Here is a 25,950-nt window from a genome sequence, read left to right on the forward strand (position 1 = left end):
TGAAGAGAAGGAAGTGGGAGGGGTGATAGGAGGAAACATCGCAGCAAGCCTGCATCTTCCTGTTTGAGAACTTGACGTTAACCAAAAGGCAAAAGGAGTGATTTCAGGGTTCGGGTGGAATGAGCAGAAGAATGGACAACTCCCAGAAGTATGTGGATGCAGCATGAACTGTACTTCTGTGCTTAGCTTAGTTAGCTTTATCTCTGGTCAGGTGTCCTTTAAAGTGCCCATCAATGCCTCTCTAGTAGCCATGTCTCTGTTTATAGGATAAATATACTGAGAAATGTGTTTCCCTGTTCCCAGCTACTTGGTCTGAGAATTCTGGACAGCTGTAAACAGTTCCTGGCTGATCACAAGCTTGTCGCTGCTGCGATGTTTGACCTACCTGGTCTCACTCCAGCCAACACAGGGAGGGGGTGATGGGTGAATGCCATGCGAGAAGAGCTTGTCTGGCAATACTCTAGCTTGCCGGACTTCTTAAGAGACCCGGGTCCTTGGAAGGAACACAAGAGACAGTACCACAGGTTAATCAGGGCTGAGGATATCAGCTGGGACAAGAGGAGCACAATATACAGTACATGTTGCCAGGACAAGCACACCTTTTTATTTGCCTCTCAACGACATGTGATATGAATGTACCTGTTTTTGGATACATTTGTCTGAGCTGTAAACTTATTCAAAATAAGATTTGTGTTAATGTACAATAAGTCAGTCAGAAACCCTCCCCTTCAGTCACATGGCCATGTAGAAGGAGGAGAGTGATTGCTCTGTGAGCAGAAGCCACGCCCCCATGCTGACTGATGGCCTGTCACAGCTGTCCGACTGTAGCAAAGAAACATGACTTCTGATTGGTTGGCCTAGCAAAGCTCCCGTAGGGCTCATGCTGTGTAAAGTGTCCCACTGGTGCGACTACCAGCATCATCTGCTGTCACCCCGGTTACCACGAGTGCTGTAGTACATGTGACGTCACACATGCGCGCGCGCGCTGGGTCCCGTGTGGTACAGGCACGCACGGTAATGGGGGTGACAGCGAATACCGTCAGGAGTCATGCTGGCAGGACAGGTGAGAATTTAAACCGGGGGGGGGGGGGGGACATTTTACACTTGGGGAAAGCAGACGGGGCTCTGTCACGATATCAAATGCTGTTAATGCCGCACACCCAATGGAGTACTTTCGACCAAGATTTTCCAGCATGCTCAATCGATGCATTTGCCGGATTTGGCCCCAAAATTGAATCATTGATTGGACGGACATATTGCGGCACCGATTTTTATCAGATTCAACGAAATTATCGAATGATCAATCGGGATGCAAAATTGCTACAATTATGGCCACATTTACATTCTTAAATTTATCACAGATGGCGACATCATTACTACTGGTAGGTGCATCACCGTAGAATGTTTGTTGTGTGTTCCGAAGTGAACAGAAACAAACCCTGGTTTCCCAGAGCGCTCTGGGGCAAGAGGCTACATAACTTAATAACCTGGCCTAAACATCACTGGATAGGTGGGGTTACATTCCAGTATATAACAACACATAGCTGTAATATGGGCTTCTGGAGCTGAAACCAGGATAACTAACGTAAAATTGGGTATCATGAAGAATGTATTACATTGTCTATATTTTGTTCCGCTGCCTCTTTAAATAATATTCTATTATGAGCGCATTAAATCTGTTCCTGAACTGGTGAACTGGGTCTTTAAACCTGTCAGGTTCTCTCCACGGCACACGCAGCAACCGGTTAAGCAAGTAGTTTATCACCTGTCACGTTGTATCGCCATTTACTGATAAACAAAGTTATATCATTTCAAACTTGAAAACAAAGGTGACTTTTCTTCCTTCCTCATATAATATTACACCTCAGGTATGTACCCTTCCTTAACCTGTGTAATTGATTGATACATGTGCTTTGGTAACAATACTACCAGTGTGACCTATGAAGAGGACAATTGTGAGTATCGGCAGCTCATGGTCTGCAGTTTTTCTGTGATTATTTACAGCTATTTCTTTCTGTAGAAGAAGCCGATTGTGTTCAACACTAAAGGGCTTTGTTTGGACACAGAAGATGGGCTGCTCATTCAGCTCAAGACAAAGCCTGTGTAGCGCTTTCTAAAACTGCCCTCTAGTGGTGGCTAGGATGAGCTGCTACACAAGACATAATGACAGCCACGTCAATGTCTCTTGTTGTGACCTTGAATATCTTTTCTTGGGAGTGTACCCACTGACATGGGACTTAAAGAGAACCAGAGACAAAGGACCCTCATGTATTTTACCTTATAAATCAGTGGGAACATGACAGTAAACACCTAATATGCTCTTTGTTTCATTGTTCTTTGTTTGATTTGTTATCACCTCTGATAAGAATCCCCGACTGAGCACTCAGTCTAGCTTTGCTACGGAAAGATTATAGCTGAGTCTGTCTTCTCTGGTGTCTTTTCAAGCCCAAACCTGCCCCCTTGTGGCTCTGCTATAATGACTCAGCAATAATCATTCCCGGCAAAGCCAGACTGAATGCTCAGTCCGGGATTCTTATCACTGCTGATAACAGACACTTTTAGCAGTGAGGATGAAACAGAGAGCATGGTAAGTGTTTTCTCTAATGTTCTTACTGATATTGATATATATATGGTAAAAATACACAAGGGTGCTTCGTCTCTGGTTCCCTTTAAAGATATATAACTGATATTTTATTGATCCAAAAATACAATGTATCACTAATGCACAATGTTTAAGGATAGGTGCATACATAACAGAAACCCTAGCGTTGCGTAAAACGCTGCATTTTTGCCGCTAATGGAAGTCTATGGGCCGCAGGAAAAAATGCATATAAAAAACCACCTATGCGTTTTCAAACCTGCGTTTTTAAAAACGCTGGTTTTGTTGCATACTATTCATAGACGCATTAAAAACGCACATAATGAAAGTCAATGGGAACGCAGTGGTATGCATTTTCATGCGTTTTTTGTAAATAAAATTGTTTTATAACGTATTTCCGCTTCCTGTTGTCTTCCTAGCGATTTGCATAAAATGGAAAAGAGAAACGCATGAAAAACGCCACATATGCAGTTTGTATATGCGAACCGCAAACGCATTAAAACGCACACAAAATGCTTAAAAAACGCATCAGCTGTAAAAACCGCTAATGCAAACCCAATAAAACCAGAGCAAAAACACACACAACATTTACATAAAACATGACATAAAACGCAGTCTTTCACGCTATGTTATGTGTGCAGCTAGCCCAGGCATGGGCAAACTCAGCCCTCCAGCTGTTACGGAACTACAAGTCCCACAATTCATTTGCCTTTATGAGTCATGACTGTTGCTGTCAGACTCCTGCAATGCATTGTGGGACTTGTAGTTCCTTAACAGCTGGAGGACCAAGTGTTAAGGATGGTGTGGATGGTGTGGATTCTGTGACAATTCCAGGCTCCTCTGTTGCCCTCATATTCTTGGCAGCTGTGCTATTAGTAGTATATACTATATATAGCACAGGTGGAAAGAAGGGGTGCAGAGAGGACCAGGAACACTCTAATACAGTGATGGCTACCCTTGGCACTCCAGCTGTGGTGGAACTACAAGTCCCATGAGGCATTGCAATACTCTAACAGCTCTAAGCATAACTCGGGGAGGCAGAGGCATGATGGGATTTGTAGTTTTGTCACAGCTGGAGTGCCAAGGTTAACCATCACTGCTCTAAGAGATCTAGAGCCATTAATAGCTTCTAAGGAATTATCTTTAGAGTAATAAGTGCACTGCAATTGACCTCAGTCGGCAGGACTCGTTGTGCTGTAAATTCTTGGAATGCTTTGATGTCTCTCTGCTAGCAGAAAATACAGAACCTGAAAGCAGAAGTCCTCTGTTATTGTCTCACACTGCCCCCTAGTGACACGTGGCCATAAATACACATTACAGCAGTAGTAATTAGAAGCAAGGAGCTGTAACATAACAAATAAGAAATACAAAAATGTCCTAAAATAAATTGGCCTGGAGCACTTGCAAGTCTCTAAATGACTTGGTAGCTAAAGGGTTGATGAAGGAGCTGGGTCATGGAGTGGGGTAGGGTGGGAGGGTTCTAATAATACACTATTGTATTTGCATGCAATTTGAATGATGATAAACGTGGAGCGACAGGTTTTAACAAAAAAAAGTCCCTATCATGCTCTCAATCAAATCATTGTCCCACCAACATAAGGAAGCGAGAAGTCACCAGCAAGTTATTACCTGTGTCCACATCATTGGGCCACACGTTGCCCTGGCTGCCTCCAGCTGCAGGTGACCGGCCTGTCCCCGGGTAAAACACATCATCCACCGGGCTCTCTAACTCGCTGTCATCCAAAGACTTCGGGCGCTTTGTCGAGCTGAGTCATAAACATGAAGAAAGAGGAATCAGTATGTGCCAAACATCTCAAACATCAGTGGGGGGAGGAGTCTGCTGCCTTTCATGTGGGTTGCACAAGCTGACCAGGTAAGGGATTTGTATGGCTCTGATTGGCTGGTCGCAATCACGTGTTGCTTCCATGGAGGTACAGTGTAAACCAGGGCTGCCCAATAGGTCGATCGCGATCTACCCGTAGATCGCGACCGCCTTCTCGGTAGATCGTGGCCTATTGGCCGCGTCTCATTAAATGTTGAGGCCAGCAGCTCATCATGTTTAGCTGCCGGCCGCTGGCCAATAAAGATGCAGGGGAGGAGAGGCGGCGAGGAGAGAGGGAGGAGAGAGGCGGCGCGGCCGCTACGTCATGGCTGGGGGCCAGCGGCCAGCCATGACGCAGCGACCGCGCCGCCTCTCTCCTCGCCGCCTCTTCTCCCCTGCATCCTTACTGGCCAGCGGCCTGCTTGCCAGTCCCACTGTTCCAGAGCGTTCCAGGAGTCCAGAGGACCTGGCTAACCTATGCTGCAGGTACATATACCTGGCTAACCTACACTGAGGGCCCATATACCTGGCTAACCTACACTGAGGGCCCATATACCTGGCTAACCTATACTGAGGGCCCATATACCTGGCTAACCTACACTGAGGGCTCATATACCTGGCTAACCTACACTGAGGGCCCATATACCTAGCTAACCTACACTGAGGGCCCCTATACCTGGCTAACCTACACTGAGGGCCCCTATACCTGGCTAACCTACACTGAGGGCCCCTATACCTGGCTAACCTACACTGAGGGCCCCTATACCTGGCTAACCTACACTGAGGGCCCATATACCTGGCTAACCTACACTGAGGGCCCATATACCTGGCTAACCTACACTGAGGGTCCATATACCTGGCTAACCTACACTGAGGGTCCATATACCTGGCTAACCTACACTGAGGGCCCCTATACCCGGCTAACCTACACTGAGGGCCCATATACCTGGCTAATCTACACTGAGGGCCCATATACTTAGCTAACCTACACTGAGGGCCCATATACCTGGCTAACTACACTGAGGCCCCATATACCTGGCTAACCTACACTGAGGGCCCATATACCTGGCTAACCTACACTGAGGGCCCATATACCTGGCTAACCTACACTAAGGGGCCCCTATACCTGGCTAACCTACACTGAGGGCACGTAACCTACGCTGCAGGCACATATAATGTACCTGGCTAACCTATGCTGCAGGCACATATACCTGGCTAACCTACGCGGGGGTGAGGGGACCGTGCTTGTGAGGGGGCCGTGCTTAGCATTTGAGACGTTGGTAGATCTCCTGGCCTCGGCAAATTTTAAAGTAGCTCGCAAGCCGAAAAAGTGTGTGCACCCCTGGTGTAAACCATTGAAACAGCAATCCAGGAACAAATATTACCCTACCTTTCAAATGTGTTAACTGCTATTTTATGAAATAGAACAACCTAAAGGGTTGGTGTATTTCTCATTACCAAGTGTAGAGTGTACTACTGCTAGAACCAGTGATATTCATGTCAGCTGGGAGACCTTTGATTTTGCAGAGTATTAAAGCGGGATTGTCACCATAAAAATCAAATTTCAACAGCAACTGGTCTGAGTGTATTAAGTGATAAAGATGCTAATCCTGCATTCAAAACTTTCAAAACTTTTTCTGCTGTTATGGTTTGTAGTTATCACATACTTAAGGAGCACTGATTGCCAAACAGTTGCATGCTGGGGGTCTTTTTATCTATAATATATTCCTCCTTTTCCCTTTATTTCCCTGACTAGCTGAAACCTGACCCCCTGCTCACTTGTGTTTCCAAGCAAGGCTAGGGTTGCCAGGTCGGCTGATGGAGAAAACCGGACAGGGGGTGGAGTTAGGGGCGGAGTCAGAAGCGCACTTTTAAGTAGAGTGGGGCTAAGCAATGGGCTTTTTAAAAAATGTTTTTTACAGTATTTATATCGCACTGACATCTTCTGCAGCACATTACAGAGTACATAGCCATGTCACTAACTGTCCTCACCAGTACATGCACATAAGAGACCACTTTTCACCAGTAAATGCACATAATAAGAGACCGCTTTTCACCAGTAAATGCACAAGCATTACACGTAGCAACATCGGGAAGCGCGGGCTCGGGGGCGGTACTTAAGCTGGCGTAACTTACGCCGCGTAAGCTGGCTGGCTGTGCCTTTGACTGACAGCCAGGCAGCGAATCAGCGGTCGCGCAGCGCTGGCGGACGGGTGGCGGGCCTGTTACCCAAAACGGGCTACACTGACTTCATAATCAAACTGTATTTCAATTGCTGTAATCGTGTTGAGAGACAGCAGTAACATAAGGTTTGACAAGCATGATGTGTGACAGCGTGCTGCTTCTATACAACACCCCCCGAGCTTTGTGTCCCCATCTCTCACTATCTTCCTACCTGGGTTAGTGCTGGCCCCTGTAGCAGATCCGAAGTTGAACGCCATACTGCTGGTGACGAGTCCTGCACAGTTTTGCCGAATTACAAACTGCAGGAAAACCCCGCTCCCACCATCAGGAGACAGCCTCACTACAGACACTGCGCATGCGCACACAAGTTAGCGCGGCATGTCGTACATCACCATGTCGCAACTTCGGAGCCGTACAGGCCGCCATGTTGGAGGCGGATCTCAGTATTGTGATGTGATGACAAACAGGGGCGGTGCCATATCCACAGTAGTGCTTCCCGAATCCCTATTGCTAATCGGGCAGAATGATCTCTGTGACGGTCACGGTGTGACCTGACCTCCGAAACGGCTGATGAACGGATGTTTCGGAGTTACTGGCGGCAAGTGGCAAAAGGCATAAAACCGGACATCTTAATTGTCCGGTTTAACATGCCTTTTTGGACAGGACACAGCGGCCAAAAACCGGACTGTCCGGTCTAAAACCGGACACCTGGCAACCCTAAGCAAGGCTGGGGTGACTCAGCGATTGGAGGAGAAAAGAACAAAGTTGAGGGAAGAAATGACATCAGTATTTAGCTTCAAACTGTGGGCAAAAGACATGGTTCCCACCAGGAACCGAATTCTCTTCATTTACTATATAAAATTCACTGAAATCAAAACATGGACAGTACAATACATGTGTTATCCTCCTGCTTTGTCTCAGTCCTAGTCTCACACATGCGATCTCATTAACTCTCTACTTGTGGTCACAACCTCTGTATCCCTTATTGCAACGCCACTGCAGGGCCCACGTTAAGTTGCCAAACAGTTCACTGACAATCGAGCATAAGCTGTCTCCATGCATGACACATTGATAAGCAGTAGGGTATTGTACCGTGTTAGCCATCAGTAAAAGCAAGAAGTTTTGAATAAGGATGATACCATTTATTAGCTAACTTACAAACATGTAAAGGTAAGCTTCCGACAATTGTGCCTTCATCAGACGGAATCTTGTATCAGCATTTAGTCTGATGAAGGCACAATAGCTGAAAGCTTACCCTTATATAATTTTAAGTTAGCCAATAAATGGTATCATCCTGATTCAAAACTTCTTACATTCATAAGCATAACATATTATGTAGTGTAAAAACACGTGAAGGGTGCCTCTTACCTGCTGGATGGAGGGGACGTTAAGGACCGCCGACCAAGCGTCACCTGGTTTATATTGTAATAGCTTGGGCTCTCCAGATCAGCCAATGAGAAGTTAGGACCAGACGCTGTAGCAACAGGTGCTAAGGAACACAAAACACCAATCAGTGAGGAAAGCGCTGCTTGCCCGAAAAAGGGCGTCGGCTTTTGGCATGAGGATGCTGATTGAGGTATTTCCAGCAGTGCGATAGCTGATGGAAATCAGTGCAACTGAACATGAGCAGAAGCATTAAGCCCAGTACACATCTTCAACCTTAAAGGGACACTTAAGCCAGAAAAAAAAAATGAGTTTTACTCACCTGGGGCTTCTACCAGCCCCCTGCAGCAGTCCTGTGCCCTCACAGCCACTCACTAATAGTCTGGTCCCCCGCTGCCAGCTAGTTTCGTTTTTGCTGACAGGCCCGTCAGGACTGGCCACACGTAGCTTTTTCCGCATTCCCGACTGTAATTAGCGCTATTGCGGGCCGCAATGCGTAAAAAAATACGCATTGCCACATATCTATGCGTTCGTAATGCGGCAACGCATATTTTTGTACGCGTTGCGGCCCGCAATAGCGCTAATTACAGTCGGGAATGCGGAAAAAGCTACGCGTGGCCAGTCCTGACGGGCCTGTCGGCAAAAACAAAACTAACTGGCAGCGGGGGACCAGAGGATTAGTGAGTGGCTGCGAGGTCACAGGATTGCTACAGGGTGCTGGTAGAAACCCCAGGTGAGTAAAACTCATTTTTTTTTCTGACTTAAGGTTCACTTTAATTGGTCAATCACTGACCAATCGTACCACCTCCATGTAGTATGAGAGGTAACCCACACAATCTGCTCAGAGTATTCAAAATCTGTCAGCCCTCATACTACATGGAGGTGGTAAAATTGGCCAATCATAATTGAGTTGGTGGTGGACCAACCAACCCAAAACAGACACCATGCTGTAAATTGAGGTAGTAACAATTTATTCACATACTCCTAGATACAATCGGCAACGGGTTTCGCAGGCATAGCCCCGCTTCCTCAGGCAATAAAAAAACAGGAGTATCACACAGCTAGGGGTCCAATATATTCTTGGCACCTCTGCGTATATTGGACCCCTAGCTGTGTGATACTCCTGTTGTTTTATCGCCTGAGGAATCGGGGCTATGCCTGCGAAACTTGTTGCCCATTGTATCTAGGAGTATGTGAATAAATTGTTACTACCTCAATTTACAGCATCGTGTCTGTTTTGGGTTGGTTGGTCCACCACCGCCTCCCGAACATTTTAAACGTTTTTAGCGAATTTTATCCTTTTGGCGCCTCTGTACATCTCTACAAACTAAGATATCCACCCCAGGTGGAGTGGTGTTACACCCTTTTTCTTCTATCCACAGAGAGCGACATCTAAAAGTAGCCATACACTGGTCGCTTTGCCATTAGATCGACCAACAGATAGATCCCTCTCTGATCGAATCTGATCAGAGAGGGATCGTATGGCTGCCTTTACTGCAAACAGATTGTGAATCGGTTTCAGCCTGAAACCGATCACAATCTGTTGAGCTGCTCCTGCTACCTGTCCCCCCCGTATACATTACCTGAAGCTGGCTCCAGGTCCTCTTCTCCGCGCTGCACCGCATCCCAGCACCCCGCACCGCATCCCAGTGTACACTGTGTCACTCCGTGACCAGGAAGTTCAAATAGAGCGCCCTCTATATGAACTTCCTGGTCACTGGAGTGACACAGGAAATTATGTACGCTGGGATGGAGCAGGAACAGAGCGGTGCAGCGCGGAGAAAATGCCCGGGAGCCAGCGTCAGGTAATGTATATCTGTATCGGATCGGCTGCCGCTAGCGACGCGCTTCCTACCCGCGGGTGATCGACGGTAATTTCCCGCACGGCGCGATCGACGGACCGATCTGATTTCAGGAGGAAATCGGATCGGCGGGTGCGTTTAGCGCGAACGGTTGGCAGCAGATTCGATCCCAGTGATCGAATCTGCTGTCGAAACGGCGGCAAGTCGGGCCAGTGTGTGGCCAGCTTTAGTCCTGAGTGGGGACAGGCCCAAACTCCCCACCTGCCTCTACAGTGGTTGCCTTGGCGGTAACCAATAATACTTACGTTTCATTATTACTCCCCATTTCCAATACATACTACACTATATTGGGCTCTCTCTCGGTTTTCTGCTTTATAATCATAATTGAATGTGTGTACCAAGCTTAAAATCTGATAAACACTTTCAGTTATGATTGAACAATTACTGAACAATTTTACAACCTCCATGTAGTATGAGGATCAACAAATGTTGAATACTATAAGCAGATTCTGTAGGTAAACCCTCACACTATACGGAGGTGGTAAAATTGGTCAATTAAATTGGTCATTGATTGGCCAATAATAATTGTAAGTGTGTACCAAGCTTAATGGTGCGTAAACATGTCCATTTTGATTGGTCAATGCTTGCTCAGTTTTACAACCTGCATGTAGCATGATGGCCAACAGATTTTGAATACGATGAGCAGAGGGTGTAGCTAAGCTCTCATACTACATCGAGGTGGTAAGATTGGCCAATCAAACTTGGAAGTGTGTATGCAGCCTTATCTAATGGCATCACAAATGAGTTTTATCACCCAGCACATGAATTAACCAACGCTAAATAATCAATGTAAACAGTAAATAAATACAATACAAATTGCCCATTGCCCTTGACTAGCACTGCACTTATAACATATAGTGCACATGACTTTGCCCTTTGAAGATCCAGACAGTGATTTGCTGCTGAGGGTTTTTAGCACAGGATGTGGCTGGTGATGGTCTAACAGACCTTCCCAGCTAACTTGCTGAGCTAAACAGTATAACACACAGACATAGAACACTTTTTTATGATGCTTTTCTCCTGGTGGACTCAAAGCGCCAGAGCTGCAGCCACTAGGACGCGCTCAGTAGGCAGTGTTAAGGATTCTTGCCCAAGGTCTCCTTACTGAACAGGTACGGACTTACTGAACAGGAGGAGCCAAGATTCAAACCCTGGTCTCAGAGGCAGAGCCCTTAAAGGAGTCATCAGGCAAATATTAGGTCTCCCCGATCTACTTACCTAGGCTTCCTCCAGCCCCTTGCAGCTGACATGTCGGCTGGCCCGGGGTCCCCGCACGGTGCAGAGGCTGACCTCAAGGTCTTCCTTACTGCGCCTGCGTGAAGCGCTGCTGTCAAACAAGCCCAAGTTGTCTGCGGCGTACTAAGCAGGGGCAGAACTACTGTGCCTGCGCAGTACGCCACGGGCAACGTGGACTTGATTGACATCGGCGCTCGCGCTTGCACAGTAGAAGACGCGAGACCCGGCTGCAGGAAGCCCCAGGAAAGTAGATAGGGGAGACCTAATATTTACCTGATGACTCCTTTAACCACTTGAAGACCACAGTGTTAAACCCTCCTAAAGACCAGGCCAATTTTTACATAGTTGACCACTGCAGCTTTAAGGCACAGCTGCAGGGCCGCACAACTCAGCACACAAGTGATTCCCCCTCCTCCCCCCTTTTCTCCCCACCAACAGAGCTTCCTGTTAGTGGGGTCTGATCCTCCACCCCCACAGTGTTTATTTTATTTTTTTAAAAAAATATTTACATCACATTTTTATTAATACATTTTGCGTGCTTTGTTTTTTGTTTTTTTTTAAACCGCTCATACCCCCCAGCCGGCCAATCCTGGCGATCGGCTGTCATAGGCTTCTGCCTATGAGAGCCGATCGCTCTCTTGTCCCCCAGGGGGACAGCCGTGTCACACGGCTGTCCCCAGTACAATGCTGCTGCTGATCGCAGCGCTGTACTAACAGAAAAGACGGCGGATTCACGGCGATCGCCGCTCGGAGACTGAAGGCGGGGCGGAGCTCCGCCCCCCCAAGCAGTACATCTGCGCGCAATCTCCTGCAAACTACAGACCCAGGACTTGACGCCAATTGGCGTTAGGCGGTCCTGGGGCTGCCGCCGTGGCCACGCCTCATGGCATGGAGCATTCGTACAGTAGTTAAAGGATACCAGAGCTGACAACATTTTTAAAAACGGGGGAGAAGGCGTGCAGGGCTGTGAAGTCAGTACAAAAATCATCCCACTCCAGCTCCTCAGTTTATGAAACCACCGACTCCAACTCCGACTCCAGGTACCCAACATGACTCCGACTTCAAATCCACAGCCCTGCAGGCATGTATGGGAAGCATTCTGCATGCCCACAACTCCCCCCCCCCCCCCCGTTCTCCCCTGCCTCCCTTCACTCTCACCTAAATGCCCCCCTCAGCCTCTTACAGGTCGGCCGAATCAGTCAGTAGTGCTTAGAGCACACCTAGCCTCTGGCGCGTGATGAAAGACATGCGCCACCTGGCCAGTGCTTGCTAAACAACAGCGATATCGCCCTAGGCCCACAATTAAATGAAGCCTAGTGAATTGTTGGGTACTGTGCAATCGTTCCAAATCAGGGGTGGGGGACGCATTTTTACAAGTTTACCTCAGGCAGCAAAAAGTCTAGAACCAGCCCTGATTTCAGTACTCTCTATCATGAATAGCCCCCTCCATTCTTTTTAACTCCTCCCAAATACTCACTCTGAGACACGCGGACGAGCTCTGTGACATTCCACACACCAGAGGTGACGAAGCAGTCCTGGAAGGTGAGATGTCCTGAGCAAACAGAAGACACATGAATTACACAAATATAAGGGTGCTTACAACATACATACTGTATATTCATTCTGTCACAATATGCTCCCTGGCCAATAACCCAATTATAACTCATCACTGTTGTTCTCCCTTGTTGAGATATAAGGACCCCTTGGCTGTCTGATGCTCACAAACACACATACTTACCAGCAGCCTGTATACTGTGTGTACACTCATCGCCAGGACTAATATCTCTGCTCTCTGCCAGCTCCCCTATACCTCTCTCTTCCCAGCCCCACACTGTCTGAAAACTGTACTCACATATCTGTGATCTATAACCAGGTCTGATCAGTGTCATCAGTGTGCATCACTTCCTGTTCCAATTCATGCACAGGAAGCAGGAGGGGCACTCACAGGAACAGGATTGGGTAACACAGGACATAGCTCAGATCTGATCTGCAAGTCATGTGACTTGAGTAAAGGTGGCCATACACTTATAGATTTTCAGCAGATTCGACCATCAGATATATTTCTGTCCGATGCCTGTCAAGTCGAATCTGACAGGAATCTATCTGATGTGTGCCACACACTAGGAACAAATACCTTCTGTATTAAGAAGGCAAATTTCTGTTTTTGCATAGCATTTTAGTAAGAGGGCTTTTTGGTCCTTTCTAGCCCCTTACACACTCCTAGTAGTGATGGGTCGTTCGCGAACGAGCCGGCTCTAAGAGCCGGCTCTTTGAAGTGAATCAGAGGAGCCGATGCTCACTCTGAGAAGAGCCGATGCCTCAGCCGCACCTTTTAGCTCTGCTTTGCTCCGTAATAAAGGGCGCTGAGGCATTCTGGGAGATGTAGTCCTCCTCTTGCAGCTTGTAGGAGTGTTTGGGGCGGAGCAGAGCAGTAGCAGGAGGGATTGCCTCAGTCAGAGAAGTAGTCTGGAGTTGGCATGGAGACGGGGGCGGGCCTTTTAATCCGATTCTGAGTGGTGTCTAGTGATATTTAATGAAGAGTCGATTCAGAGCCGTAAGAGCCGGCTCTTTAATGGGAGCCGATTCAGAAGAGCCGATTCTCCGAGAAGAGCCGGAATTCCCATCACTAACTCCTAGGAGTTTCTGGTTCACCATGAGCATGCTGGGAATTCTGTCATTTCAATGTAGCAAGAGCTTGATGGATCATTGCGATTTGCCCCCAGAAAAGGCGTTTGTGCGCAGCTTGCTCCTCCCACCTTCACGGTAATATCAGAGACCGGTCGGCTGAGCTGAGCATTGCTGCCTGTGGAACTGCGGGATGGATGAGACGCGTATTTCCCAGTTTTTGGAGCCTGCGCAGGCTTTTGAAGTATCTATAGTGCCCTGCTGGGAATGTTCAGAATATATTTGATGCCACTGGAGCGGGCTACAGCTGTCTGCAATTAGCTGTGGAATGTTTGCCCAGACAAAGCATTCCATTGTTTCAGCCTCATGGCAGCAATCCTATGAGAGCATTCCTACAAGATAAGCAAATGTAGTCATGTATAAGCTCACCTATCCTCTCACCACCACAGTGCTGTGACAGAAGCATGTATGCTGGTTTTTCAATGAGCGCATTTTGGCGCTCTGTGACCTCAGTGTGAGATATCAGTACTGCAGTCTTAAAGCACACCTGAACTGAGAGGAGGCTGACATTTTTATTACCTTTTAAAGCGGACCTGAACTCAGAACTTCCTCTCTGCTCTAAAAGATAAGCAACAGCATTGTAAACTTTAAAGAAAACCATTTATTTGTTACATCTGACACAAATCCTGCAATAAATCTGTGGTTTGTCTATTTCCTGCTTACATGATACAAATGCTGTAATACATCTTCAGTGTGTCTACTTCCTGCTTTCATGGAAGCAGACATGGGGTTAACATCCTGTATGTACAAATTAGCTGCCGTACCAAGGCATCAGCTGACACAGCTAATAGATCAAATTACAGTTGTGATTATTAACAGATGAGGGGGGTATCATGCAGGCTAGACTCTCTAAATACATACAGAGTGTGTTTCTCTGTTTACCTTCTATCCTGCGCAAGAGTTCAGGTGCACTTTAAACAAGGCAAATTGCCTGGCTATCCTGGTGATGCTCTGCCTCCAATAGTTTTAGCCATTCCCCCTGAACAAGCATGCACATCAGGTGCTCTGACTGAAGTTTGACAAGATTAGCTGCATGCTAGGTTCAGGTGTGTGATTCAGACACTTCCACAGCCAAAGAGATCAGTAGGGATTTCAGGCAACTCTAAACTGATGCCACCAACCTACATAGCTCCTTTTACTAACAATCTATGTTAGCTACCATCCATTCTGCGTACGAGAGGAATCTGCGCGGGAGACTTGGGCGCAGGATACAGCCGGTATATGGCTGATCCTGCTAGAGCACAAGTCCCCGGAAGTGTTAATTACTAATCCCCCTCCAGGCCGCCATAGATGGTGGGGAATGATGTAATTTGGCTTCCAGCAATTGCCGGAGGCCGAATTATTGTGTTTTAAAAGTAACTTCAGCTCCGTCTTCTGACGGCCCCGAAGTTACTCTCTGTGTGCCGCTATAGCTGTAATTCCTATTATGGCCTATGGTGGCGCCGGCTGCGCCCAAACCACCTGCGCTGGATTCACAGTGTTCAATCCATTCTGGTGTACATTTGTAATTAGAATATTGGTAACGTTATGATAAATAAACAATATAAAAATAAATCTGAATAAGTTTTATGATTACGGTAACTAAAAGCATAAGGGCCCGTTTCCACTAGGACGAATTCGCATGCGTGGCCTGCATGCGAATTCGCATAGGCAATGAAAGTGGATGGGACTGTTTCCACTTGTCATTCTTTCCGTGCGTTTTTCTGTGCAGGATTTTTCTGCACAGTAGGGCCTGCAGAATTCGCCTGCGTGAGGAATGCAGGCGAATCGCAGCCCATATATTTAATAGGGAAAACGCGCGTGCGTTTTTTGCCGCGATTTCGCGTGCGAATTCGCATGCAAAGTAATGCAAATTGGACCAGGCAGTGACATGGTTAAATTCGCATAGACCCTGCCTATGCGAATTCGCACGCGAAATCGCGGCAAAAAACGCACGCGGAGTCGCATCCGCGTGCGTTTTCGTCAGCGGTGGAATCCCGGTGATTCGCACCGCACTAGTGGAAACGGGCCCTAAAACAAACCTTTGAAAAGGCATTTCTACACACAAGTAAGTGACACTCCCAAAAACACATGTGTTAAGGGGTACTTGAGATGATGCTACCCTCACAGGGGCATAACTACCGGGGAGCAACTCATGTGACCGCAGGGGGGCCCAGAGCTGTGGGGGGGGGACCCTTTGCACAATGGGCTCCCCGGCTATGAGGTTCGCTAAAGAAAGAGCGTTGAACATTGAGGGGGCTCAAAGTTTTTCTGGGGGGCCCCGTGATCAGGGCCGGTTCAAGGGGCCCTGGAACAAACTTCAGCGTTGAGCCCCCTCATCACCCCTCTGCTCCCCGGGGCCCTGCTGCAAGTATATTAGCAGCCATAATTACCTATTAGTCCCAGCAGGTGAGCAGGCAGGCAGCGGATGCACTCTGAGACACGCTGTCTCCCTCCTTCTCTATGACCCGGCGTGTCATGTGTAAACGCACGCCGGGTTATAGACTGGGAGGGAGACAGCGTGTCTCCGAGTGCAGCCGCTACCGGCCCACTCACCCGCCGGGACTAAGGTAATTATGGCTGCTAATATACTTGCATCAGGGCCCCGGGGAGCAGTGCGAGGGGGGAGCAAAGATAATATAGCAGGGTCGTGCTGCTGGGGCCTCAGCAGAGGTCGGGGCCCAGGGGCAAATGCCCCCTTTGCCTCTATGGTAGCGCCGGCCCTGCCCGTGATCTGTAGTTGTGCCCCTGTAGTCACAGTAGGGGTTACATGGCCAAGGCAGTACTCAGGAATACCCGGGTAAACAGAGAGACCAGGAGCCCAGTGGTGTAGTATCATTAATAACTGGGAAGTTGTAAGTATATGCAGCTATACTCACAAGAGTGGGTTGCAGATTCCTGCATCCACCGTATAAGCCAGCGGGAAATCCCCGCTCGGTTTTCCGTGTCCTGTCGGGAGCTGGATGGGAGCTGTCCTGGGATTGTAGTTTTTAGGTAGAAAAAAACCTATTACCTCCAAAGAAGGTTCATCTGGATACTCGTAAGACTAGAGGCACCCAAGTGTAAAAATATATATAAAAATAAGAATGAGAGGTTATCTTTTACCTCTCCTGACAACAAAAACACCAGAGGTGCCCATATCCTATTCACCTTGCTGCAAGGCACTGTGTATTGAGGAAGCAGGCTAGTACTGTAAAATGCGTTGTCTATTTTGTGTTTTGAATAAATACTTTTCCAGCACTACTGCTGTGTTTTTGTCGCCAGGAGAGGTAAGAGATGACCTCTCATTCTTGTTTTAACTGTTAGAAGTTTCTATATATTTTTACACTTGAGGTCCTCCATCTTTAAGAGTATAAATAAAAGGGGTACATGCAGTAATCATGTTGAGAAACGTTAGCTAATTTAAAATCCATGTATTATGCAGATCCAAAGAGCACTTACCATTCGGAGGAGGCTTTATGTCCACCTCTGTCTGCTGGTTTGAGTTGTCTGACTGTCCGGAATCTGCAGAGGAAACAGGAAGATACGTGAGTTTTATATTTGATGATATATATACACAATATTTATATCCTTTTTGAAATTTGCTAGCACATACGTAGATGTAAAGCGATCGTGACTGCACCAGACCCGTAAAACCTTTGATTTGCTATTTCTTTTACAATTCTAAGGTATTTTCTTTGGTACAAAGAGAGAAATTTCCCATCTGGCTCGGAAAAAGCACAATTTCGCCAACATAGTCGCTAGAAAAGGGCATTTTTTTGGTCCGCTCTGCATTTTCATCTATCGCTCTAATTTGTTTATCTGTTTCCCTTTCGGCTCGCTTGAGTGCGCTTGAAGCTGTCGATAACACATTCTCTTTTATTATTAATGGTTCACGGGCAAGAGGACAGGATATAGACGGAGCTATCGCAGAATAGCTTGCGAATTGCTGGCAGCCATTTTAGAACTTGGCAGCCATTTTAGAGCTGGCTGCTGGTCTCTGAGAGCAGCGCGGAGAGAGGCGAGATTAGGTAGACGCGTCTGAAAAGAAATTAAACATATTTACACAAAGCCAGGTTAACGGGTAGAGCAAATATACCAGCGTAAGCATGTAATAAAGTTTCAGAGGTTTCTTTTGTGCACTAATAAAGATATACCACACAAAGTTTACACTGAGCCTTGTCATGTCACAGAACAAACTAGCAACGCTGCCAATATGCAGGCACCTTTATTCAGATACCTGAGGTAATAACCGAATTGGTCTCTGATCACCAGGGGAGTTTCTGTCGTGCTCGATATAACAATGACTTGACTTTCCTCAGAACATGGAGGATGCAAACGGTTTCTCTTCCCATGATGCCCCACAGAAGTCAAAAAAGAACATTGCCAAAGAAAGTAGCCAGAGATCACATGACCCAAATTTCAGATCAGTATTTACAGCACATGCTAAGATAATTATAAATGTTGATGGGAAAATTACTTAAAGTGAACAGAGCATCATTTTTAGCACCCAGGACATGTCAATAGCACATTAAAAATACCTACTAACAATGTGACTCATTACTAAAAAATACATTCTACCTCTTCTTTTTACATTTAAATGTTTGTTAGAGGCTTTTATTTCTTTACTTCCATAGCCTGCCGTCCACATAAAAAGCAGGCAGACAAGGACTACTGTTATTAGCAGTAGCAATGAGCAACAAAAAGCTTTCATCAGCGGGGGAGGGGGGATAGAACACTGTGCTTAAAACAGTTAAGAGAGTCACACTTGATTACATTCACACCTTCCCCTGCATAAATAAAGGCAGAGGGAAGGGAAGGGGGGTGACCGCTCCTACAGCTATTAGATACCAGGACAAATTGCAGAAAAAAAGCTGCTTGGATCCCTTTAAAGAACCACTATCATGAAACATGTTAACATTTAAAATGCATAAGTGTAACAAGTATGTTTGTTCCAGAGTAAAATGCACATTAAATAACTTTATTTTCCTACTGTCACTTATAATAGGCTGTAAAAATCTAATCTGACCGGTTTCAAACTAGTCCATCTCCTCATGGGTGATTCTCAGGATTTTCTTCATTCTCAAGAGCACTTATTGAACGGCAGTTACTCAGTCCAACTGTGCAAGCCAGCAGAGAGGTTGTCTGAAATATTTGTATAGAGAGCCTTTCCATAGAGTGCTTTTGTAAAGAATAAAGAGAAAATCTTAGAATCTCCCATGAGGAGATGGACTAGTCCAAAACTTGTCAGATCTATCAGACTTTTACTACCCACTATGACATATGAAAAAAAAAGTAATTTATAATGCATTGTACTCTGGAGGAAGTGTACTTCAGGTATGTATGTGTACACATGTATTTATCATTTTACACGTTTTTACAATAGTGGTCCCTTAAATGCCTGGACACCTGAAATGAGAGGGATATGGAGGCTGCCGGACCAGTGCGATCTGAATGATAAAGCTACATCTTTTGATTTTGAATTCTTTGTGATATGCATGGTGAGGGGTGTGGCAGGGGCGTGTCTTAAAATGTTCCTCTTTCTTTTTTCAAAAAGTTTGGAGGTATGTAAATAGCCCATCAAGATATCTGGTGTGGAGTTCAGCAATGCACATCAGCTTCATCGGCTTGTAAATGTCACGGTTCTAAATTTCAACATATTCTATAATTGAGCATATGAAGTCTCCCACGATGCATCACTTCTGAGTATGCAAATCATCCTTTGTTGTCCCCGTAAGCTAACCACACCTCCAGAACCGCTGGAATGCAATGATGTGTCAGCTTGTTAATTGTACACAGCCACAATAATCCAACATACGTGCAGACTGTTTCAGGCAGGCTGGTTGGTCTTAATCAGTGCATGGCATGGATTAATATGGCTCTATTGGGGTAGGACTAAACACCCAGAGGCACACACTACCCAGGAAGCTCATGGTGAACCAGAACTCCCAGGAATGTGTAAGGGGCTAAAAGAGACCAAAAAGCCTTCCTACTAAAATGTTATGCAAAACAACAGTTTGCCTTCAGTGGCGTAGGTAAGAAGCTGTGGGCCCCAGTGTAAGTTTTACATCAGGGCCCCCCAAGCACTATATACATAACAATTGATATGGCAAACCAAAACCAATCAAGGACAACCACAGTGTCAGAGGTGCAAGTAGGGGATGGGGAACAGTGTGTTAATGATTGTAACTATTCAAAGCATCTATAGAAATTGTTATTACCAGCACAGGCCCAATAAAGAGTGAATACTGTGATTGAGGGAGGGACCCAGTGCTGAAGCTGGTTACAACTTGCCGACCGCTCCCCGCCAATTGGCGTGAATGCGGCGGCCGCTCCAGGACCACACCACGCCAATTGGCGTGAATGTGGCTGCCGCTCCAGGACCACACTACGCCGATTGGCGTGAATGTGGCTGCCACTCCAGGACCACACTACGCCGATTGGCGTGAATGTGGCTGCCGCTCCAGGACCACACCACGCCGATTGGCGTGAATGTGGCTGCCGCTCCAGGACCACACCACGCCGATTGGCGTGAATGTGGCTGCCGCTCCAGGACCACACCACGACGATTGGCGTGAATGTGGCTGCCGCTCCAGGACCACACCACGCCGATTGGCGTGAATGTGGCTGCCGCTCCAGGACCACACTACGCCAATTGGCGTGAATGGCCTGGAATGGGGATATCAGGGGAGCGCGCTCGCTGATGCGCACACATCCTCGCTTTGAGATCGCTGCTTGGAGACTGTTAATAATAACTAATAACTTAGTACAGCGCTGCGATCTAAGGCAGTTCGAGTCCGCTTTAAACAACCAAATTGAAATACTACTATAACATATTACCCTTAAAGGGAAGATCCGCGGTCCTGCATAAAAAAATAAAAATACAAATCCACTTACCTGGGGCTTCCTCCAACCCTTGGCAGGCAGGACGTGCCCTCGACACCGCAGCGGAGGCTCCCGGTCTTCTCCGGTGGCGCACCTGACCTGGCCAGCTTTCTGGCCAGGCTCTTCTGCGCTCCAAATTGCACCTCACGCGGGCGCGCTGACGTCATCGGACGGCTGTACTGCGCAGGTGCAGTAGTTCTGTTCCTGCACAGTACAGCCTGGAGGACGTCCGATGACGTCAGCGCGCCCACGTGAGGCGCAATTTGGAGCGCAGAAGAGCCTGGCCAGGAAGCCGGCCTGGACAGGTCAGGTGCGCCACCGGAGAAGACCGGGAGCCTCTGCTGCGGTGTCGAGGGCACGTCCTGCCTGCCACGGGCTGGAGGAAGCCCCAGGTAAATGGATTAGTATTTTTTTTTTTTATGCAGGACCGCGGATCTTCCCTTTAAGGCAAACTACTATTCCCCTTTAATATGCTAGCTTAACCCGACTCCATCCTCTGCATAGCAACCGTTCTGAATTCAGGCCCGCTTTAATATAGCAGTGCATAACTAAAGAGGCGCTGTCAGCCATACTATCTCAGAAAAAAAACAACACATATATAAGTAGATAAATACTTGCTCTACTTACAAAACATGTATTCCACTGTCCACATTTTGATTCTAGTGATTTTCCTACAGTAAATAAAGAGAAAATCCTTCGTAGCTTTTCCCATTTTAACTGTGGCTATTTTGAAGCCAATCCTGATGTAATTTCCTCCCTTACTCTCCTCTGCCTGATTTGCCCGCCCTCCACTATACTGTAGAAAGTGCATTGTCTCAGCAAGAGAAATATTGGCGAATCAGAGAGGAACAGAGGTGTCGGAGGGGAAAACAGGAGGGAAAGAGGCTTCAGCCAATCAGGCTACATTAGTTAAGTCTGAGGGGAAGTAGAGCAGCAAAAAGGGACAACCCAGCATGCCCTGCAACTTCCTTTGTGTGTACCAAATAAGAGTCAGGTAAACTGGGGAATGATCATTTATCAACAAGAACACAGAGTAACCAAGCAGCTCAGGGTGACCCAAACCACTAGGAATGTATAGGGGGATAAAAGGAACCAAAAAGCCCTCCTACTAAAAAATCAAAGCTTGGTGTAATTTGCCTTCTTAAAACAGAAGGAAATTTGCAATAATTCAGTTATAAGTGAACATTTGTGGTTACCTACAATGCTCTGCTACTGAATATGCAAATTATCCCTTTTCGCCCTTGTTAAGCCAAGCAAGCATCCAGAACCGCTGGTGTATTGCAAGCTTATAGCTTTAAGTTTTACACAGCCATATCAAACCCACATGTGACAGCCTGTTTCGGACTTGGTCCTCATCAGTACATGGCAGGGATTGATAAAGCTGTATGAGATAGGGCTTGGACGAGTAATAAACGAGTAATCAACAAGAAAAGTAATAGTGATTTTAACTTTTGGATTTCCTGGTTAGCATCCTTATTACTTGTTTGCCAGATACAAATAAAGAATTGATTTTATGCCAGTTACACTTTAAAGGACCACCTGGGTCCCCTCTTCTCCGGGACCCCATAGCAGTCACTATGGCTGCCGCAGTCACTGCCATGCCCCAGGTTAGCTTGCTTTATACGTAACACGATGATCATCTGGCCGTTTGTACGCTGCTATGAGTTAATGAGGCGAGCAAATATCTGTTTGGAAATGGAACATCCAGCATGGAAGATGTGGCGCTGGGAAGGCCATGTTGGCACCTGCGCGGGCTCCTCCCACGACAGCTGCTATGGTCCCACGCCGTATCCAGACGCTCCAGCAGGTGCAGGACGCCTGGATCAGTCAGATTTGACAGTCGGTTTGCCCAGCCTCGTTTTTTGCAGCTTGGGCCAGTTTGTCCAGCTTCAACATCTAAAAACGCCAACTGTCCCTAATTTCCACATTTCTGGGGACAGTTCCAGATTTGGAGATTTGTCCCTGGAACATTTTGACCCCAATCTTATATATTTGCCATCTGCACATAGTATGGCCACCTCGTTTTTTCCCTCCTGACCTGCCAAGTGACAGATAAAACAAACAAAACAAAAAAAAGTGTAATTAAACTCAATGTTTGAAAACATATGAAGAGAGCAGCAATAAAGCAAGAGCCACCAAATCAGAACTATGTAAAGTTATTGCCAAAATCACGCTCAGAGAGGGCTGCATCTTCTAGTTATACTGCCTTCATATCATTAGCTGTCTTCTATAACGGCCCACAAAACTTCTGGTCTTTGACAGTTACTGTGGATTCATCGCTTTGACCCAAAAGACGACAAAGAATGACATAGAAATAGGGCTGGATTTACCATAAGGCACTGTAGGCACGTGCCTACAGGCGCCTGATGATTGAAAGGCGGCTCGCCTCTCTCCCTGAGCACCTCCCTCCCTCCTTCCCTATCCAGAGTCCTGATGAGAATGTCAATGAGAGGTTATTCAGCCTGCTCTAGGCATTCCACTGATGAGGTCTCCCTTCAGTTGGGGCGCCTCTAGCTACTTGATACTGAGGGCACTTCTGGCTACCTAATACTAAGGGGCACCTGTAGCTCCCTATGACGGGCAAGGGAAGTAAGGAACAGGTGACAGCTGGGCCAGACAACAGACTTGTCGTGCAGTTTGTTGTTGGTTTGCAGGTTCATTAAGGGTGAAATCTAAGGTGCCATGACCTCTGTGCCTATAGGCTCCTGTGAGGTTCCATGTTGTTCCATGCTGAAAGATGCAGGCAGGGGCGTAACTAGTGGGGACAGCATCTGAGATCACAGGGGTCCAGAGCTGTGTGTGAGGGGGGCAACTAGTAACCTTCCCTTCCTCTGAGACAGGGGACTATCCTTCAGATCAGGTGTTTTTGTGGCTACACTTGTTATGGGTGTGAAGACCATGATGGCCACACTTTATGACCCTTGCGAGATGGGCCCCAAGGCAGTGAAGGGCACCAAGGGGAGGCAAGGGAAGGGGTGTGAACATTGGGAGGGCCATCAACGTTACCCTGAGGGGCCCCATCAGGGCCGGGTCAAGTAACAATTGGGCCCTAGGGCAAAATTAGCCTGGGGGCCCCCCCCAACAGACACTCCCCTGAACTAAAAAGCGTCATTAGAGGCCAAATTTCCCTCCTGGGCCCCTGAGCTGGCTGCTGACCCTCCCCCAATCACCTCCCAACTTAACAGACTCTGCAGAGTCCCTGGGGAGCAATAGTTAAGATGGGGAGAGACAACTTGGGGACCCCTACAGGCTCTGGGGCACTGGGGCAATTGCCCATTTTTTCCTATGGTAGCTCCGGCCCTGGGCCCCATGAATAATCCATTATGCCACTGGATGAAGGTAAGTACTTTTTGGAATGTGCAAGGTTTTATTTTGGGGGACTGCATGGAGAACGTAGCAATGCTATGGAAGAAATCACAGACCTCAGGTATTTATAATGTTTCTGGGAATCCGCCAGACACACCCAGATCCACCATGGAGGACAGTGTAACTGTCACTAGAGCACATTCCACCGACATAATCGGTCAGCAGCCGAATGTTAATCAAGGAAAAGAGGAACAAAAATTTGAGGAAGAGCATTCTGCTGCTTCAGAAGAATACACCCCGTCAAACGTCCCAAATTGTTTAGTTCGGTACCAAACAATATGGAAATTAACTTATAATCAGCTGAACAGGACATTTTAACTATGAACATTCATGCATACTATTTTTAGCCAATAGGTGGAGCTCCTGAACAAAAAGTCAGATGCAGATATAGGGGGGTTTTCTTGTAGAGGCCAAGAATGCGTACGTTAAAAAGGGGCGCTGGGAAAAAAGGGCGCCGGGTTTTAAACGATAAACATGGATAACGTTTAAAAATATAATGTACTATATTTCGTTTAAAAATAATGTTTTATAAAGTTATAAATCATTAAATAATGTGCATGAAATTGGCAATTGTGAAAACGTTAATCTTCCGTTTAAAAAGTGAAACGTATAATAACGTTTAAAAAAAAATAGTAAGTAACCCTCCCTGTACCTACCCCTAACCCCTAGACCCCCGTGTTGGTGCCTAAACCTAAGACCCCCCTGGTGGTGCCTAAACCTAAGACTCCCCTGATGGTGCCTAAACCTAAGACTCCCCTGGTGGTGCCTAAACCTAAGACTCCCCTGGTGGTGCCTAAACCTAAGACCCCCCTGTTGATGCCTAAACCTAAGACCCCCCTGGTGGTGCCTAAACCTAAGACCCCCCTGGTGGTGCCTAAACCTAAGACCCCCCTGTGATAAGCATTAATAACGTGTGAAAAAAATATTGTGCTGTTTTTCGTTTCAAAATAATGTTTTAAAAAAGATTGTACTGTTTTTCGTTTAAAAATAATGTTTAAAAAATTATAAATCATAAAATAATGTGTAATCATGAGAAGCAGTTATAAAACAGTAAAAGTCTCCGGGCGCCGCTTATAAAACGTTATTTTTCTCCGGCGCCCTTTTTTCCTGTCGGGCGCCCATTAAACGATATTTATTATGGGAGTGAATGGCGGCGCCCGATTTGTCCACTTGCCTCAGGCGCCCGAATTTACTGTTACCGCCAAGAATACCTATGTGAGAAGTGGGGAGAGACCAGGAGTCCAATGTTGCAGTATCGTCAGGTATAGGGAGGATATAATTATATAGATATATACTCACAAAGGTGGGCTGCAGTTCCTGCAATCACCGTATAGTCCTGCAGGGAGTTAACCGTCCCTGCTCGGTACTCCAGGTCCTGCTGTATACTGGATGGTCGCTCTCCTGTATGTGGTAGGATAGGCTTTTCAGAAAAACTTAAAAGCTCCTACCTACAAAGGAGGTCTGACTGGTAATGGATAGGATAGGGGTGCCCAATGTATGTTCTATTTTAGTGTTTTAAAACATAAATAAAAAATAAACCAACTTTGGTGCAGCAAGCTCAGGAGTATTCTATTATTATTTACTAGTAGACCTAAGCCCGTTTAAAAACGAGCTCTAGGTCTATGTCTCTTGGCCGCCCGCTGACCCGCCACACACCCAGCTGTCCACTGACCCGTCACTTACTCACCGCCTCGCATAAGCACCCGGCGAACATCCGGCCGCCCGCTGACATGCCGGCCACCCGCTGACCCACAGCACACCCGGCTGCCCGCTAAAACGCCGCCTGCTCGGCTCCTTGGTCCCGTCCTCCTGTCCCTGTGAGGCTGGGTCCGTGCTGCGCACATGCGCACAGCAGTTCAGCACGGACAACGCTACACAGAGACAGCACACGCAGGGACACAGGGAAATTATTATAGAGGATTGTATTTATAAAGCGCCAACATATTACGCAGCGCTAGACAATAATCACA

General features: G+C 46.9%; 1 protein-coding gene and 1 long non-coding RNA gene across 7 annotated transcripts in view; one reads left to right on the plus strand and one right to left on the minus strand.

Moving 5' to 3' along the window:
• The window catches only part of NFIX (nuclear factor I X), a 291,898-nt gene that overhangs the window by 55,394 nt on the left and 210,554 nt on the right, over positions 1 to 25,950 (minus strand). For all 6 annotated transcript variants that reach the window (XM_068274284.1, XM_068274289.1, XM_068274290.1 and 3 more), the window contains 5 exons: positions 17,192 to 17,254; positions 12,564 to 12,638; positions 7,974 to 8,094; positions 4,229 to 4,365; positions 386 to 493 (listed from right to left, as the gene is read on the minus strand). In XM_068274284.1, the coding sequence (XP_068130385.1) occupies positions 386 to 493; positions 4,229 to 4,365; positions 7,974 to 8,094; positions 12,564 to 12,638; positions 17,192 to 17,254 (504 nt within the window). The remainder of the gene's footprint in view (positions 1 to 385; positions 494 to 4,228; positions 4,366 to 7,973; positions 8,095 to 12,563; positions 12,639 to 17,191; positions 17,255 to 25,950) is intronic.
• The window catches only part of LOC137562697 (uncharacterized), a 54,141-nt gene continuing 45,371 nt past the window's right edge, over positions 17,181 to 25,950 (plus strand). The window contains exon 1 of the long non-coding RNA XR_011030165.1: positions 17,181 to 17,277. This is a non-coding gene — a long non-coding RNA (uncharacterized lncRNA). The remainder of the gene's footprint in view (positions 17,278 to 25,950) is intronic.

The sequence above is a fragment of the Hyperolius riggenbachi genome, chromosome 3, assembly GCF_040937935.1.
Source record: "Hyperolius riggenbachi isolate aHypRig1 chromosome 3, aHypRig1.pri, whole genome shotgun sequence".
Taxonomy (NCBI): domain Eukaryota; kingdom Metazoa; phylum Chordata; class Amphibia; order Anura; family Hyperoliidae; genus Hyperolius; species Hyperolius riggenbachi.